At 39.6% G+C, this 19,253-nt stretch overlaps 1 protein-coding gene across 1 annotated transcript in view; it reads right to left on the reverse strand.

Moving 5' to 3' along the window:
• LOC126412556 (T-complex protein 1 subunit gamma) overlaps nt 1-18,666 on the reverse strand; it is a 59,705-nt gene extending 41,039 nt beyond the window's left edge. Inside the window, exons 1-3 of the mRNA XM_050082208.1 lie at nt 18,548-18,666; nt 18,412-18,473; nt 17,566-17,742 (exon numbers count right to left, since the gene is read on the reverse strand). Coding sequence (XP_049938165.1) covers nt 17,566-17,742; nt 18,412-18,473; nt 18,548-18,584 — 276 coding nt within the window. The 5' untranslated portion in view covers nt 18,585-18,666. The remainder of the gene's footprint in view (nt 1-17,565; nt 17,743-18,411; nt 18,474-18,547) is intronic.
• Nucleotides 18,667-19,253: the final 587 nt, after the last annotated feature.

Consider the following 19,253-nt stretch of genomic DNA (forward strand, 5'->3'; position numbering starts at 1 on the left):
TGCAGACTCATTTCTTTTGTTAATCAGCTTATTTACTACTATAATATTTTTTCTCCTTTTGATCAATTTCTATTTACAACACGACAATGCACTCACTTATTGATGCACTCATCTCCCACACTCTGTGGACACTATCAAAACTTTGCAATACGAAACCAGTAGCTCTATAAATTAATGATTCGCTGCATTTACATGTTCTCGCCTGTATGGAAATATTCGTAATAAGTAGCTATTAACTATAACAATCAACTGAAAACAGCGGACAGTATACGAACAGCACAACTGCAAACTAGAAGCATGTGATATCACATGTAGTCTTCTATTCTGTTGCTCCAGGGAAGTGTGACAGGACTGCTACTGTTCTCTATGTACACAAATTAATTGGTGGACAGGGTGGGCAGAAATCTGTGGGTGTCTGCTGATAATGCTGTGGTGTACAGGAACGTGTTGAAGTTGCATGACTGTAAGAATATACAAGATGACAGTGTAAATTTCTAGTTGGTGTGATGAATGACAGCTAGCTCTTAATGTAGAAGAACATAAGTTAATGCAGATGAGTCGCAAAAACAAACCCGTAATGTTTGGATACAGCATTAGTAGTGCCCTGTTTACATGACTGGGCATAATGATGCAAAGCGATATGAAACGGAATGCTCACGAGTAGGAAATCCAAACATGTAATGTTCAGATTTAGCATTAGTAGCATCCTGCTTGTGAACAGTCATGTCATTTAAATATCTGGGCATAATGTGGCAAGTGATATGAAATGGAACGAGCACGTGAGAACTGTAGTAGGGAAGGCGAATGGTCAACCAGTTTATTGGGCAAGTTTTAGGCAAGAGTGGTTCACCTGTAAAGGAGACTGCATACAGGGTGCTGGTGCGACATATTCTTGAATACTCTTCAAGTGTTTGGGATCAGTACTAGGTCGGATAGGAGGATATTGCAGCAATTCAGAGACAAACTGCTAGATTCGTTACCAGTAAGTTCGAACAACATGTTATGGAGATGCTTTGGCAACTTAAATGTGAATCCTAGGAGGGAAGGTGATGTTCTTTTCAATGAACCCTATTGAGAAAATTTAGAAAACAGGCATTTGAAGCTAACTGCTGAATCATTCTACTGCTGCCAACATACATTGCATGTCATGAAGATAAGATATGTGAAATTAGGGCTCATACTGAAGCATATGTGCAGTCTTTTTTTCCCCCTGTCTATTTGCGAGTGGAACAGAAAAGGAAATGACTAGCAGAGGTACAGGGTACTCGTGCGCCATACATTGTCTTGCACAATGTCGATGTAGAATTCACTGACATTTTCACACATCATTTTGAGACGCCAGTGATTGTGTTTGTTTAAGGGTGCATTCACTAAGCACTATAAAATAATGACAGTATTCTCATTAAGACATTGCTGGTAAGTGATGTTCACCTCTCACCAAGTCTGCAAGTAGCTCTTAGAGTAAGAGTAAACCTTTTTCCTGCCATTTTGGTGAGTGGATGAGAGGCAATAAGAAGTAACATATTAAGTATTGAATACACCAGATGAGAATTATAAATCTGTATTGTGTATATTATTTAAACACCACATTAAAATGAACAATTTGCTACTTGAACTATATCAACAACAAAGAGAAGTTAGGACTATAGACATGATAGATTTTGTGCAATCTCCAGATTCATAAACTGATATCTGTAATTTTGTTTTGAGCACCACAAACTAAAGACAAAACTGAATGTGGATTCTGAACCTAAAAAGAACATGGGGTAAGATAAAAAGTTGCTCAACACTGGAAAAATCCAGATTCACTACTGGAAATCAAGCAAGTTCGGTGATAGTCAATTTGCTATAAAATTTCTACCCACCAAACAAGCAATTCAGTTTCAAAAATTACAGAATTAATTCTTTTAATTTTGTCAATTAATTTACACTAATTAAGACCATTCAGTGCAGTGTTGGTTTTCACACGTATGCACGATTCACTGAATGCCTTGAGACTGTTTTGATACAATGCGTTGATCGTAGCTCAGCTAGTTACCGGTATTGATTTTGGTGGGAAATATTACATATAGAATACACTCACTTTGACTATATCACGTTACCATGGCAGCAAATAGGCAATTTACACATTTCATGGAATACATTAGATACGATAAGTGCAGCGTTACGGAACAAAACATGACAAAATAAATTCTGCTCCCACAAAACTAAAGGCAGAGCAGGAACATATTGTCCAGATCTAAGTGCTATTTTTTCAGTCACCATAGGGACAAAATTGGCACTTACGTAGAAGATGACAGAATGAAGGTAGAAATAAGTGAATTTGGTTTCTGAAAATGTTTCTCCGTGAAAGATCTGAATATGGTTCCTCCTATCAATCACCACATGGATGCTGAAATGGCAGATACTGAGCAATTTTGGTTAATTTTCTATTCCACACAATCACTTCTCTCAACAGTTGAAAGGTGCCTGGACAAGATGGACAGAGATTATGCAAAAGACCTTGCTCCACATCTAACAGCTGTTTGTTTCACAGATGGTTGTTGGACAAATAAACATAACTCTAGGCCTTCCTTGCTAACATCAATCTCTTTCAAAATCACAGAACTTTTTTTATGCTCGAACATTAAGGTTTTTGGAGAATGAAAATATCTCTTAAAAATAGACACAAATTTCACAAACAGAGATCTCGTGAAACTCTGCTTGCCATCTTCGCCTACAGGACAGAGCACCATATATAATGACAACCTGGTGGATCCACTGTTCCTTGACTTCTGGAAGGCACTCCATACTGCCATTTAGTGAACAAAATAAAAGCTTTCCCAAGTAAAAGATGATGATGATTATTAGTGTTTTAGGGCGCACAACAGCGAGGTTATCAGCGCCCGTCCCAAGTAAAAGATCACATTTTTTACTCGATTCAGAACTTTTCTGAAGATAGAACTCACAATATCACTCTTAATGGAACAAAGTGGATGGATGTAAAGGTAATTTCGAGACTATCCCTAGTGAGAGTTATAAAGTCGTTACTGCTTTCAAATTCTCTTAATGATCCAGTGGATAATGTTGGAAGTGCTGTGAATCTGTCCACAGATGATGTAGTTGCACACAGGAAGGTTGCAATGCCAGAAGACTAGTGAAATCCACGAAGACCTGCCGAGATACACCACTGGCGCAGAGAGTAGCTGTTGACACTCAATATAAATAAACATAACTTACTGTGAATTAAAAGCTCATGAGTTTTAGCCACACCCACTCACAAATGGAATGGGGAAAAATGAGGTACTCTACCACACACTGGAAAGTGGCTAAGCTGTGAAGGAAATATGACTGAAATTGAGAAAATCTCTGCCACTACCGAGACATTAAAATAAAAGTAGAAGAAGATTTATGAGGTGTTCAATCAATAAAGGGAAGCAAGAGGCTAAAGCAGTTCTGTCATCTTGGCAGACAGGCAACCTGCAATAACCAGTATTATAGTTAGTTTCAAATACACTGTAAAACACTATCACTAGACACGAGACTATTACAAATGTGTTGTGTGTTTCATTTAAATGCTGGATTACTATCAAGAAACTATTTGAATTGTATGAACAAAGTGAGAAATATCAGATCTCTCCCAGAACTAGGTGGGGAAGGGGTAAGATAAGTGCAGTTTAATATAGTAATGTAGGAATTATCACAGCTATGTGAATGGTATCCTTACATTCCCACTAAATTGCAAAACTATGAAATGGTCACAAGGAACCATAGGAAAAAGATATTTAATATTGACCATCATCTGGCAACATAATGTAAATTATGAAGAGACAACAATCAACTTATAAATATGGATAGACTACAATTCACAATCAGCTACAAGCTGTTATGGTAGCACCGTGCCACCCAACTGCCACCAGGTACAGCCAGTGAATCTTACAACTGGATAACTAAGAAAGTTTTAAAAGAAGAGTTGCAAAATATAGCTAGTCATTAAGTTTAAGAACAAAGAAATAAACAGTTGAAGAGTAATCCCAACAGCAAATGACTAGAATGATCATCACAGAGGATTTTTGTAAACTATTTACTGAAAATGGTTTCTCAATAGCCAGTCTTGTAATCCCACTTGACATATCAACTGACCAATCTATGTAAATATGCACAGACCATCAAGATCACAAGGCACAGTGTGAGAGGATACATCTGCCAGTATTGAGGCACGTGGCAAAACACCTGCGAAAGCTTTATTGTCAACCAATCGAAGTTGACAGCAAGCTCTCCAGTGTAGCAATGACCAGTGCTACATTGTTTACCCCTAGGCTGTATTTGGACTTTGTTGTAGCTTATCATCAATTGTTTCACTGGTCTATGACCTCACTTGTTCGCCTACTGTGGTTCTGTCTTCATTCACCTCTCAACCAATGGTTGTGTCTTCAGTGAATGAACTGAAAGCATACGGATATGACGAGAGTGTGGTTCATATTACAGTTCTTCCCAGTCAAACCTACAAATAGTTTTGTTCTACACTGCTGTGTGCTCTTTTCAACAAGCTTCCAAAGCACTGTAACAACCACAATGTATCCACCTCCAGGAGTTTCAGAAATTATTATTTTCCTGCGATTTATTCATACATTATGTATACATTGTTGAAGAAGCAGACTTCCAACAGTCAGTTCAGCAAATGTGGCAGGAAACATACTGTATTTATCCAATTATAAAATGAGTTTTTTTCCCAAATTCATCATTCAAAAAATACTGGGTTGTCGTCATATTCGTAGATTAAACTACTGCTACTTAGGTTAATATTTTTATGTTGTTTAATAGGGTACATAGGGGCCATTTTACATTTGTAGATGAAGCTTTGGCTGTTGTGGCACATGCAGATTTATTCTGAAGAATTCAGTTGGAATGAGCTGAGCAAATGATACTTGTGTACGAACAGACTCAAGATTTCCTGTTACGCCAAAGTGCTCGATACAGTATTGATATTGCTTGAACGATAACATGACATTTGACTTACACAGTGCTAGAGTAAAAGATATGCAAGAAACTATGAACTAGCCACTACAACAATCTATTGTACTGCTTAAAATTTGACAGTTTTGACAAAAAAAAAAAGGAGGAAACAGCACTAAATTCTATCGACTTACAAGCTCTTGTTGTATTTGAACAGATTTGCAATAAAGTTCTCATACATGTTTAATTACCACATACAAACATTAATCCTGCTTTTTAAGTAAAGGTAACATTGATAAGCAGAAATGCTGTCTTTCAAAAAATATTACTCAATTCGGAACCTAGATCAATACTTTGTTTGATTATGAGATAGTAGTGATTTACTAAGTCGGTTGCAAATGAGAGATTCAGTTGCAGTTAACATATCCAGAATACTGGAGCACATGATGGTGGCATTAAGATGAAACATGAAGGAAAATTAATCTAGAACGAAATACCTAACACACAAAATAAATCATATTAAACTAACTGTTATTGCGAGAAGAAGTTACAGCAGCAAGCCCTTTTATGGGGGTAGTACCAACAGACATTAGTAGGCAGCGGGACAAATGGAAGTTGGAAAATTGGACTGAATTGTGACTCCAATCTTTAATTTATGTATTAGCTGCTGCTGTTACATGAATTTCATCCTAGAAGATACTGCATTCCATGTATCACACTTGCTCAAGCACAGCGCTATGGAAGGGTTGGTGGGGGAACAGTGATATCAGCTTGGCTGAGAAGTAGATGAGTGCAGGGAGGGGAGCAGTGAACTGGAAGCAAATTATATCATGTTGCCAACCACGGGACTCGAAACTGCGTACTTTGGCATTTTAGGACCTTCTACCACATTTAAATTGGAGTTTGTCTGACTCAATTTGTAACTGAAATTGAACTGACTTTAAAATTGGACAAATACTCAACAACAGTATTCATTTCTACAGCAGACTGTCAGTCTTGATAAGGGGAGTGGTGTGCTCAGGTGTTTCGTGTTGAAATGTTGTCAATGCTTGCCATGATGTGTGACAGCAATGAAAGGGGTTGAATTAGCTTCCAGTTCTATGCAGTCAATAAGAGTGGTGGTCAGACGATAAGCTTGAAAGCAAGACATTGTAACATCAACACAGAAGATAAATCCGATATGTATTCAGATAAAAACAGCTGTGTTCTCAGGGTAACCACAACCTCAGAAATCACAACATACAAACCAGAACGCCTGGCCCTAGCTGCTGGATCTCGCGGTTGTGTGCATGATGTGCGCTTGCTTGTGTGAATGAATGGTGTGTCTGTCTCTTTCGTTTGCTGAAAAAGGCTGTGACCGAAAGGTTATATTTAAGTGTCTTAATTGTGCCTGTCTGCAACTTACAGGGTGTATATGTGGACAAGGAAAAAACATTCCCGGATTTCCCAGTTAAAAATACACTTTCTCCTGGGTGAAAATACACTTTTTCCGTGTTAAGTGACAGTATACTCTTCCTCGGCACTGTAAAAGTCATCAATACTTTGAATGTTTATGGTTTTATATACCAACGCAGAATTTCCCGGAACTTTAGAAAGCGAAACTCAGGGGGAAAAACAAGTTTTGAGAGACCTTTGATGTGCAGCAACATGTACGCTGCATATTTCCGTATTACGAAGGTATAAATTTGAATTCCACCAAACAACGCATGTCACTTTCCGAAGCATTGAAATCGAGATTGCGATGCGCTTTTGTAAGCGTCATAGCTCATTCACGTGATCTCGCCAGCTGATGACAGCAACAGGACACGTGATGTAGTCAGCCACTCTTAAGTAGTGCGAATACACAAATAAGAAAAGTTAATGGTGTAAAATAATACCCATAGCGCGTGTTACACTTTAAGACACATCACACAAATGTGCCAGTAAAATTTTTAACAACAATGCAAATGTCTCATCTTCTGGGCTCGAAATTCTTCTAAATGGTCGTCCTCAAAGAGTTGATTTTTAAATGAGAGTCAAACGCTTTGTGATTTAAGAAATTCATTGTACATTCTCGCACATAGTTCATGTTGCGTAAAAGTAAATCTGCTTTGAATGTAACGCTTTTCAAACCACCATTCGCAATATTTTCCCGTGACCTATTAGAAATAGGTTTGTTTCAGCAGTTGCAAGAAAGCGACGGATAACTGGCGTCACTCCGCTTGCGCAGCTACGATGACGCAGGAAGCCCATATGTTCGTATGTGTAAAACATTAGAAGATCTTACATTATGTCATAAAAGAAACAAGACATCAAAGGATACTTCAAGAGTGTTGGGATTTCGCATAATTCGGCTTAAAATGCACATCCGTATGTAAATTTCCTTGGAGTATCAGTACTCATGGTTGGTTCTTTAATATAGCATAATGCCATACGTGCACTTGAAATGCAGCGAACTGTTGAAACTAGCCAATAGTGTGAAATTAAACACTTCGTTTCAAATAAATTGACTGCCTCAGTAGAAAGGATTAATAAAAGCCAAATCTCTTTAGCAAACCGACAAAAATAACTTCATTGTTCTGTAAGGCGATTAATGCTTGACTGTCAAAGGTGGAAATAAAATCTGAAACTATTAACATATTTTAGCCTGCCGTAATTATGCGAACGTATTTTAATTCATTTGATAGCTCCCAGCCACAAAAATCCGTTTTGTTATCATTTAACGTGAGAGCAATAAACGAAGAGGAAACAACAAAATCACTGAACGTAAACACAGGTCACATGGAGACGACCCACCTCCCCACTCACACTGCTCTATGTATCAGCCCCGTATCTACGATATTTCCGAACCGGGGCAATATTAAGTAGTGGCGCCCAGCCACACTTCCTAACTAGAAGCGGGAGAAGTACTACTCATACGCGACTCAACTGCGCATGCACACGAGGCCGCCTGCAACTGTTCAAACGAATCTAATTTAAACAGTTGTCATGTCGCACTCATCAGAGGCAATTTGTTGTTATAAAGTATTGCATAGTGTTCCTAAAGCCTTTGAAACACTTTACTGTTGGCAGACACTTGTATGAGCACTGTTTTGTTGTTGTATACGGCAGATTTCCTTTGCAACTCAAGTTTTCTTTTCTTTTTTCCCCTCCCATTCAATTTTTGTTGCTGTAGTATTATTCTGCAGTAGTGGGATACAATAATATCCTTTGTTAGAGTATTGGTTCTTACCAGTCAAAATCACACAGAATTAACTGAAAACTAAAACAATGAAAAATTCCCGGAATTCTAAACAATTCTCCCGGATGAAAATATTCCCGGGTTTTTCCCGGATCTCCCGGGAATATACACCCCTGAACTTAACATGTCAGCTTTATGGTAAGTAGCAATCTATCTTTTCCTACATTGCTGAGACACCTAAATGATTTTATACAGGTTAAGTGAGAGAATTTTATGTCCTCCTGGCTGCAGTTTCTTGTAAGCTGCTGGAGAAACAAAGGGTACCAAGCAACTGGAAGAGACCCATGTAAAACCTGTTTTCAAGAAGTGTCATCTGATTGTTCACATATCTTGACTGCTCTAATCCAAGAACACTGTAAATTTATTACATGAAAAAGCATAAACACATGAGAGACAAAGTACAAACGACAGACAACACACAAGTGGCTGACAGAGCCTTGCGTTCCGACCTATATAGTCATTACTTCTAACTGGGGCACAGCCGGCAGGCTGTGCATGCAACTGCTTTCATACTAGCAGGCCAGGTGGCTGAACTAAGCACAAACTTCATGCGCAAACTATGAAGTGACACACACACACAAATTTGGTAGTTACAGCAATGATCTTTATGGAGACAAAGTCTCCTCTACAGGAATCAACACCGATTCTCCCAACAAAGTTCTTGTGACAGTCGGTTTGCTCTCTTCAGATGACCATACATAACATCAAATTGTTTGACAATACATTTCTTGAGTTGTGAAAGGTATCCAATACAGTTTCACAGTGTTACTTAGTGAGCAAAATATGAGCTTACAGAATATTAAACTAGTTATGTGACTGGATTCAAAACTTTCTGCTCTACACAGCAGTGAAACTGGTAATTTTGAGGTAAATATCAGACAGCCCACCCACTGCCTTCCCTTCATTTGTAATTGGCAATGAGAAGCCTTTGGCCTAGACCAGCTTGGTACATGACTTTTAGCACACACTGTTGCTATATTGTCATTTCCATTACAGCTGCCAACCAGATAGCATCATACAAAGCAACTGCTACGAATGCATCTAACACTGAAAAGTTCCATGTGACAACACTGCACTTCATGCTACCACTGACACGATTTCAAAACTTCTCTGCTATTGATCATTCATTGTATGGAAGTGTTGTATGTTTTTAAAGAGAGCTGATTTTCAACGCATATTGCTGCTACTCTTGTTTGTGTGTTAATATGATTCAAGTTATAACACACATGGAGCCAAGCAAATGGAGTCATATACAAGACAAACAAATGTCTTTGCAACTTTAAAGGCATTTCTACCAGTGATTAAATCTTATGAGCATTGCAGATTGTAACAAAACAGGTGTGAGGTGTTTCACTCAGAACATTGCAGAGAATATGTGCAACAGTACAGAGAATGTAAACTTGTGACCCTGAAGTACAATTTTCATTTCTGAGGAAATGATACTAGTGGAAGAAGAACTGTCACTCACTCGGATGATTTCTCGAAGGACATTGTTCATAATAATTTACTGGAATAATTTTATGATCATAGTGATTATCCCACAAGGCAAACAGGAGGAGGGAGATGTCTTGCACAAGACTGCTTTCACAAGGGGCTGCCATCCCATTGGGAGAATGGAGCTGAAATTGCTACTGTACAACAGTATTTCCAAACAATTTTATAATCTTACTGATGCAATGATTCACAGCCATAATAAATTGTTTAAAGGAACTTGTTTTCTACTTCTAACTAAAATCTTTATTGCAAAGTGTTATCGCTAATTTTGGAAATAATACAAAGAAATCCCTCCAAAGGCCTTATAATATAGATTCTGATTTCAGGCAGGAAGAATACAATCAGCATTAGTTAGAGCAGAATTTGTCATGGCATATAGGAGAAATTAAATGTTAACATGGTATTCAGTTAACTGGAGGAGCATGTATGGAAAGGTCCCTGAACTAGTCTCACTTGTGAACAGTAATAATGCCCCCTAGCACTAGGGACAGAAAAGTGACTGAAACCAGATGTTACCTCAACAGCATTATGAATATAACATATAAGATCTCCATGTCACCAACAGCCTGAAACTTTTCATGTTCATTAGCACAGAAATGGGATCAGTGTCATAAAGCAGTTATAGCATCACTGAATACAGCTATGAATAGGATTGTACAGAAAAATAAGACGCTATTTCTGCATGGCAAGTGCTGATTACCTGAAGATTCAACATGTAAAACTCACATTCAGCAGTGAAAATGTTAAGCAAACGGGACAAGGTACAAGGGTACTGTACAATATGCTTGACAGGTAGGAGCTGAGTGAAGGTGTGACGGATGGGAAAGGCCCTCTGTGGTTCGACAGCTATGTTAAAGATGCTGTAAAAGCAAAAAGAGTCCATCTTATGAAGTGTTCATTGAATTCCAAAGTCAAATTCTATATCTGCTGCCTTGCCAGAAAATCCTCATATTTTTTTTATCTGACGTGAAATAAGCAGCACTGTGCCGTAGGTAACTGAGGAGCAAAGAATTCCTATGACTGGAAAATAGTGCAGGTCTTTCCTGTTTTCAAGAAGGGTCACAGAATAGACAGATAAAAAAAAGTATAGCCATGTATCTCTGATGTCAATCTGTTGAAAAATTATGGAACTTGTTTTATGATGGCATACTATGACATTTCTGGACACTGAATATGTCACCCCTAGGACAGGCTGAAATGACAGGCATCATGTCGTCACTCATTTCAAACTCGCCCTATTGAGACAAACTGGATGACAATACTACTGAAGCGGCCCAAAAAGGGCATGAGGCTGCACGTGAGGGGGGTGGGGGGAAGTGTGAGTCGTCATTGTCATCATTTACATTTTGCAGTCCCTCGGTGTGTCTGTCTGGAATGTGAGACCATCCAAGTTTTTCTGTACTCCCATCTAATTTCTCTTTTCACTTTGTTCCTGTCTCCTCCTCTCTTCTTCCAACATTCCTTCAGTCCAACAATACTATCTCTTGGTCTTTACAAGCTCTGATGTCTAACATCATATCCAACCAACTCCTGTTCTTTTCACAAGCCCGTACCACCTCAGTCTTGTCTTTTCTATGCGCTCTTACAAAGGCTTCTCTTTCACTATTTCTCACAGCACCTCATTACTTATTCTATCCTTCATAGTAAATCCAATGCTGCTGCTTTGAAATTTTATCTCTCAAGCCCACATCCTGTCTACCTGCACTTCATTAGAATGTTTCTTATGCATATGTGAGGGTGGCACATCTTTACTCCATAACAGGCTCCTAACATTCTGCTGGAATCCAAGGGCTTACCTCCTCCTTTCACTAATCCCTTAACCATTCCCCCTCCTGTCTTCTACTGTGCTCCTAAGGTACTTGCTCCATTGGTTCACTGGTGTTGCATCATATAATGTTGAAGCAGCACAATATTTCAATGGGACAGCTGATCATCATCTTCAGGTGCTTACTGACGTGTTGCTGCAATGGCTTGCCAATATACATGCTGACTCACTAGAAAGGTGCAGGTGCCAAGGGATGGGGCTATAAAGTCATCGTAGATGAATCATAGAGCACAGCAAAATCCAGTGCCCCCTGTTGGTGAAGCGGGCCATAGCCTTTGCACTTGCGATGCAGGAAAAGTGCGGACACAAATAGCTGCCCAGTGTGCGAGCGGGCAGTGCGCTGGCACCCAGCTTAAGTGTGTGGACTTTGATTCTCTGTCTGTGTTGACTCTGTTTCCTTTGTCTGCAGCCGACAATGTCTTAGTATCACCAATACTAGTTCCCATGCCTTGCTGAGTTAAAATCCTGTGTCTCTATGGAGCAGGTCGTTACCTATACGGATTTCGACTGCTTCTTTAATGACGACGCCTAGTACATGGAAGCGGATCAAACGATCTCTGTCTCTCCTTAGTTTACGCTGTATCCTGTGTCAAGACAGCGTTCAGCCACAGCAGACTTTTCTGGCTGGCATCTATCCGTAACAGTGCCACACATCTGGCCAGTGTATGATTTCCCACACTGGCACGGGATTTAATATATCCCCAGTCTCTTTAGACCTCGGTTTTACTTACAAAACTCAGCACAGTTTACACTTGTGCTGGAGGCAGAAGACACATTTCATTTGACGTTTTTTGAACAGCCTGCCAATCTTAAAGGACACGCCACCAACATACGGTAAAAAACTGCTGCGCAGTGTGGAATCCTTACCAGATTGGATTGACGGGGTATATTGAAAAGTTCAAAGAAGGGCAGCCATTTTATATTACCACAAAATAGGGGACAGAGTGTCACTGAAATGATGGATTTGGGAGTGGACATCATTAAAAGAAAGGCATTATTTGCTGCGGAGGAGTCTTCTCACGAAATTTCAATCACAAAATTTTTCCTCCGAATGTGAAAATATTTTGTTGGCACTGACTTACATAGAGAGAAATGATCTTCATAATAAAATAAGGGAAATCAGAGCTTGCATGGAAAGATATAGGTGTTTGTTTTTCCATGCCCTATACGAGATTGGAACAATAGAGAATTGTGAAGGTGGTTCGATGAACCCTCTGCCAGGCACTTAAATGTGATTTGCAGAGTATCCATTTAGATGTAGAAATTGACACAGGACAAAGCATGAATAACGAAGAGACAAAGATCCTTTTATCCGCTTCCACGTACTGGGACTTCATCATTAAAGAAGCAATCTAAATCCGAAAAAGTGACAACCTGATCAATAGACACACAGGATTTCAACTCAGCAAGGCATAGGAACCAACACTGACAGTACTAAGGCATTGTTGGCCGGATACGAAAGAGTTTGAGTCACCACAGACAGAGAATCAAAAGTCCGCACACTTGAACTGGGCACCAACACACTGCCGCACTTTTCCCTCATTGTGAATGCGAAGACTGGGGCTGTTTCCCCAGCCGAAGGAGGGCTACTGGATGTCACCGTGTTCTATGATTTGTCTAAAATGACGTTATAGCCCCACCCCTTAGTGCTTGCATGTTTCTAGCGAGTCAGCATATATATTGGCAAGCCACTGCAGCAACACATCAGTAAGTACTTCATGAAATATTGTGTGGCTTCCACAACATTATCTGATAAGACACCATGAACCAATGAAGCATTTATCACGTCAGGAAAGTCTTGAACAGCACACTTCTCTCTAATACTTACATCCATCACTACTCTTATATTATTCCTTGGTGTCACCACCATTCAGACTTACTTGCATCAAGTTTCCAGCCATACTGTCCCACCACTTCCACCCATACATTAGCCTTTCTAATACATCTCCTCTTCCAACTTCTTCTTCTTTGAAGGGAAGACATATAAACAGATATGCGGGATGCCCACGGGCATTCATCTCACACACTCATATATCAACATGTTTACTGGATATCTGGGAGAAACCTTCCACAGCTTCTAACATATCCAATTCAGGTGGTTTTTAATTCAATATGCCACACTCTTGGAGACTGACCACTTCTCCAAAGGATCCACGAAAACCTCTGCCACTTTGATAGCTGCTGACCCTTCAACACCAAAAAGGCTCTCTCATAAAGTCTAGCTGCCCATGGATAGCACATATGCGGTAATGAGCAATACCTTGATCAGTATGCCCAAGGCCCCACTGAGCCTTCACAGAGTAGCACTACCCTCAAAACCTAGTCCACAAACATGTCTACTGTGCCATATCGACAAATATCTGAGACTTTCCAGTCACTCCCAAAATACAGCGGCAAAAGAGTACCCATTATTACCCAATATCACTCTGATTTGTAATAAATTAACTACATGTTTTGCTGGGAGTTTACTACCTCTCATTGCCCCTGAAATGAAAAACGTTGTACCCAAAATCCTTTCCATCTCTCAAAATTAATATTTTGTAGTCACCCAATCTGCGGAACACCATGTGCTGTCCTTATGCCATGCCTACACAAAACACCTTGCTACTGGGGCAGTACCTCCATGGAAGACCCAAAAGTGTGTGATGTATCCCGTGCAACTACCCAGATATCATAGCCTGTTAGCAACAGAGCCACATGTGAAAGCAGTAGCACCATATCAACTCTGCTGTAACTTCTGTACAGGCTTTTATGTGGGCACAAGCACCAAGCAGCTGTCCAGCAAATGAGTAGCCACCACTACTGCCTGACCACAAGGAAATTCAACCAATCAATGACAGAGCATGAGGTTAAGTACAACATGTTTCTTTCCATATGGCTCCTCTGTCCCATTTACCTGCTTCTCTGACATATGTAGATGGGAATTTTCCTTACACCATACCCTTCTGTACTGCAATCCTCCTGAGCTCTGTCTCTCAATCTTCACCACACACACGTCCATCCTTCCATTCTCCCCTCCTCACCACTTCACTCTTATTCAATCCATCTGTTAAAGCTACACCCACCCCACAACCTCCTATTTTCACTTGTCTATCTTGTTCCCCCTTGCTTTCACTTTTCCACATCATTATGAGCCACACACACATCTCCCGTCTGAGCCAGGTCTTCTCACTGTGCCAAAATTCCTAATCTGTTTCCCCAACACTTCCTAACCTCCAGTTGCTTCCTTAAATTATTACTTCTTACTCTCGCTCATTGCATCCAATAACCTCATCCGAATTGACGTGCAGCATTGGACAACTGAGGTGTATGGGTAAAATCACTTACTACCAATCTGTTGGAAACAGGTACTTTTACAGAGCCACTTATAACTGAATGACGATATTCTGGTAGCTTGCCCAACTAGTTTTTTCGACCAAAAGCCTAAAAAGATAAATTTGGAAAGTGAAACGAGATTTGATACACAATACAGGCCATTTTCGAAGGGAATGTTCATCACAGTCATTAAAACAATGAAATAATTAGCAAATCATGAGTAATTACAGATTGGAAATACGGAAGCGTCCGATCCCGCCCGTCTGCTTTGACCCATGACGTCACAAATATGGCGGAAACGACCATTAACCACGATTCCAACATGGCGCATATAAAGTCGGTACGTACACATTATGAGGACGAAAATACATTGAAAAACACACACACACACACACACACTTCCACAAAAAGCCTGATGATACTAACGGCACAAGTGCGGGAAATGGGGTATTTTTGGGTGGAGGCAAACTAAATATAAACAAATTTAGACACCCACCCCCATACAAAACCATACAAAATGACGAAAAAACCGACATCACAACTTCCCCAAATACCACTAAACACAATATCATCTGGAATCGGACACTTCCCTTGACCTATATAGTTCAACAGCAGCTCCCGATCCCATAAATTAAGATCAAACACTTCCCTTGGCCTATATAGCACAAAAACATCTCCCGATACCAATATCAACATACACAGCCACACATTGGGATCGAACACTTCCCTTGACCTGCGCACATAATTTTATCTGTCGTATCGATTCCTGAACAAAAACAATAACCAATTAATTTTACTAAAATTAGCACACGATCTACAGCGAACAACACTAAATTAACCATCACACAAAATCGTTAACTCATTGAAACGAATTCCACTACAAACACAACCGACAGTCGAACAATTCTGGATAATGATCAAAAGCAAATAGAGCCCATAATACTACACAAACGAAAACCCTGAACGTACTAACAGAGAGCACAACAAACCACAACACGAAGACATCTACAAACACGCCACACTCACAAGCCAAACTCCGCACCGTCATGACGTCACACACGACAACACCCGTACGTCACGGGCCAAAGCAGACGCGTGGGATCGGACGCTTCTGTCGACCCTACGGATTTTGTAGATCTCAATCATAAAAATGGCAGAAACAAGATTAGCCCTTAAACATTGTCACTAAACAAAGACATGTTTATACTACCATTGTTACAAGGAAGGATGATTAACAGTTTACCATCTTGCCAAAGCGTCACCAAGTTGAAGCTGAGTTGGTGAAGGATATGAGCCGTATATTTTGCAAAGGTAAGAACTTTCTTTGAACTATAGGCTACAGTGAAATCGCAGGAAACCTAAATGTGATTGCCAAACAGGAGGTGTAACAATGTTCACAATACTACCATTCTATGAGAAGTGACATTGATATTTGTACAATTTTTCTAGAGTGAGGATTGAAATGTCGGCATGCTCTGTAGTGTAGCTTTAAGTCTGGGTTATGTAGGAAAGTGATTTGTGAATTTGGGATGGCAACAATTCTGTCCCAACAATCAATTTTTGTAATGTGTTGCATATTCTGTAACTGCATTTTAGTCCCTGCTGAAAACCTCTCCCTTCCAGCAATCTTATATTTTCAAAATTGTTAACAAGTTTTAAGATATTAATGATAAGAAAACTCACACCAAAATACTCCACATTCCCACCAGGTTCTTGGTACTTTGGCAATTATGACGTGTGTGACTGTACTAGGCCTACATCAATGTTGCCGTAGTTTATATGTACAGGTCAATGGAAGTGTGTGATTCCACCAACCTGCTTTGAACCGTGGCATAATCGTGTTTCGGTATATGACATCACTACAGCAGGGAGTCTTTGAGTTGGTTGTGTTTGTAGATGTCATGTTGCTGTATTTGATGGTGCCCTCCGGTGGTGTATGTTGACAAGCTGAATTTAATGTGTGATATGCGTTCATTTTAGCTTTGGTTGTCATCATGCTAACGTGGTTTTGAATTTAGGTAGCGCATTATTAAGGTTATTTTTGTTTATGGGTTTGGCATTTTTGTTAAGTCTGATTAGTTTGTTATCTGTTGCGTGGATAGAAGTCTAATTTTTAAATTGCGTTTTTGTTAAGTATGATATGACAGTGAAGCTCATGACTGCATCACTATGTTCTGAAATGGGCGATGATATGATGTCTTGTCATACAGTTTCTGCAGGTGTTCAGTCTTATTGCTGAATGTTAGGTGTCACATTTGTGGGAACAAAATGAGGTCTGTGTGTGTGTGTGTGTGTGGTGGCGGCCATACCAGAGGCTTTTGTTGGTAAGTAATTTCTGTTTCATTCTATAGTCATTGTGATGTTTCGTGTGTTGTATATTTACAGTTGGTCGGTTGTGTTTTAATTGATTTAGTGAATATAGAGTATTTGGGTTTTTGAGGTTTTGGTTGCATTTTTTGAAGCTGAAGGTGTTGGTGCTTTGGTACCAACGGCTGTGACAGACCTATGTAGGTCAAGGGAAGAATTTTATTTCTGTGGTTTTGTTGGTGTAGCAGAATGCTGTATATTTTTTAAAAATATTATTTGTTTAAGTCACAGTATAACCCAGAAACCTAGCCCACACAACACGAGTTAAGCTTGTTACAAATGCTACATAATTTAAACACAAATTTATCATTCTTGCTTAAAGATCTTATTCCAAAGAAGAAAATTTACACACTGTATATATGTGGCCTATGAAGCCAGTAGTACATATAAGATACTATAGCAGAAATACCTCTTCATCCTGTGTACGTGCTATTTCTATCATAGACTTGCCAGCTGGATGTTGCACCGTTATCTCTCTCAAAATGGCATTGCCATCATTAGTCATAACAATTCCTCCCATTGGATCCATTAACATTTTCAACATTGCTTGTGGCCCAAGACATGTTCTTATAACATCAGCTATTGCCTGCAATAAAATAAACGTAATTAGTTAGTAACTCTTTGATGATCAACACAACACACACACACACACATTCTATGAGGTTCCTTATCATCGACTTAGGTCTGACTTCACTTAAGTGAGTTCCGACGAAAATGAGCCCAGACTTGCATCATAAACTGTGGATTAAGTTCAATGGAAGATGAATTATCTGACAGCTAAAATGGGTGTGTCAAACATAGAAACTTCCAGCGCCTTTACTGCATAAACGGATAGTTTTATATTGCGAATCATGGCCGATTTCACACTGCGTGCCGAGATGTTACATTATTGGGTGTTGCGTGAAATCAAAGCCGTTAACACAATTCACAAGCACAGAAAGTTGTAAGGATCGTATGAAACAATATCGCAGTCTACACTGACTTCTTCACCTGTGGATATTTCACAAAACGCGGACTGAGAGGCGTAATTCAAAGCGTCGGATATTTGATACACCACTATATTCCCCGCGCAGATAACTATATGATCACACTCTCCCTACTACGAGTATGACTTGTTTGATTCTTCAGTTAGTTCTCGTTAAACAGCGACAGGTGAGAAAAACTCGTCATCGTGTCTGAACATACATAATTTCATGAAACACAATGTATCACTTCTAAAGTATCATAACATCCTCGTGGTGTCTTGTCTTTTTACCTTTCCAGCTCCTATGTTCTCCACCTGAACCTTTCTGCCGGCATCCCTCTTGGTATTTTGGCCTGCGGATCACAACAATGAGTTAATACAGAACAATAAACAACAAATTTTGAAGTACTGCAATAAAAATGCTTACTTAGAACTAAGATCGGTGCCGCTCCTGCCCCAAACATGTTTCACTCCTTTTTTGTGGTTAAGTTACACAGCAAAGACTCAACTGTCTCAGCAGGCGTGCGTAACAAAGATAGATCGCAATGATAGTACATCACTGAACAACCAAAGATACACCACTTCTGTAGACCAACAATCTGAAGAATGAACTGGGTTTAATATTTTCACAGAAAAACAATTTTTTCACTGTAATTGTTGCTTTTCCACATTTTCGGTCCATTTTAGTTATTTATTTATTTTTCGTCCAAAAAATCGATAGAGCACATGTAGGCAGGCAAAACGTATTAGATCTGCACAAATCTGGAAATTGGAGCCGCGGGTTCGAGCAAAATTGCTCAGATATTTTGGTGGAAATCACATCTGCACAGATAAATCATGGCGTATAGTCTGGAAACCGCCGCATATCTGGGGCACGAAAGCTTCTGAGTCAGCTGTTTGTACATGAGCAACTAAAATGAGGACGCCACTACCGCGCTCGGGTCACGTGATTTTTCTAAGCAATACAGATACCGAGAAATACCCATAGCAGGGCTTCTGTCTACTACTTGGAATGGAACATGAGAATAGCCTTAAGAGTGTGGTACCAACGTTCTATGAGTCCTTTATTTTCAGCGTGGTTGCCATAGTTCTAAACCATTGGACACGCACAATTTGCAAATCTCAGTGAATAG

This window comes from Schistocerca serialis, chromosome 7, assembly GCF_023864345.2.
Source record: "Schistocerca serialis cubense isolate TAMUIC-IGC-003099 chromosome 7, iqSchSeri2.2, whole genome shotgun sequence".
Lineage (NCBI taxonomy): Eukaryota > Metazoa > Arthropoda > Insecta > Orthoptera > Acrididae > Schistocerca > Schistocerca serialis.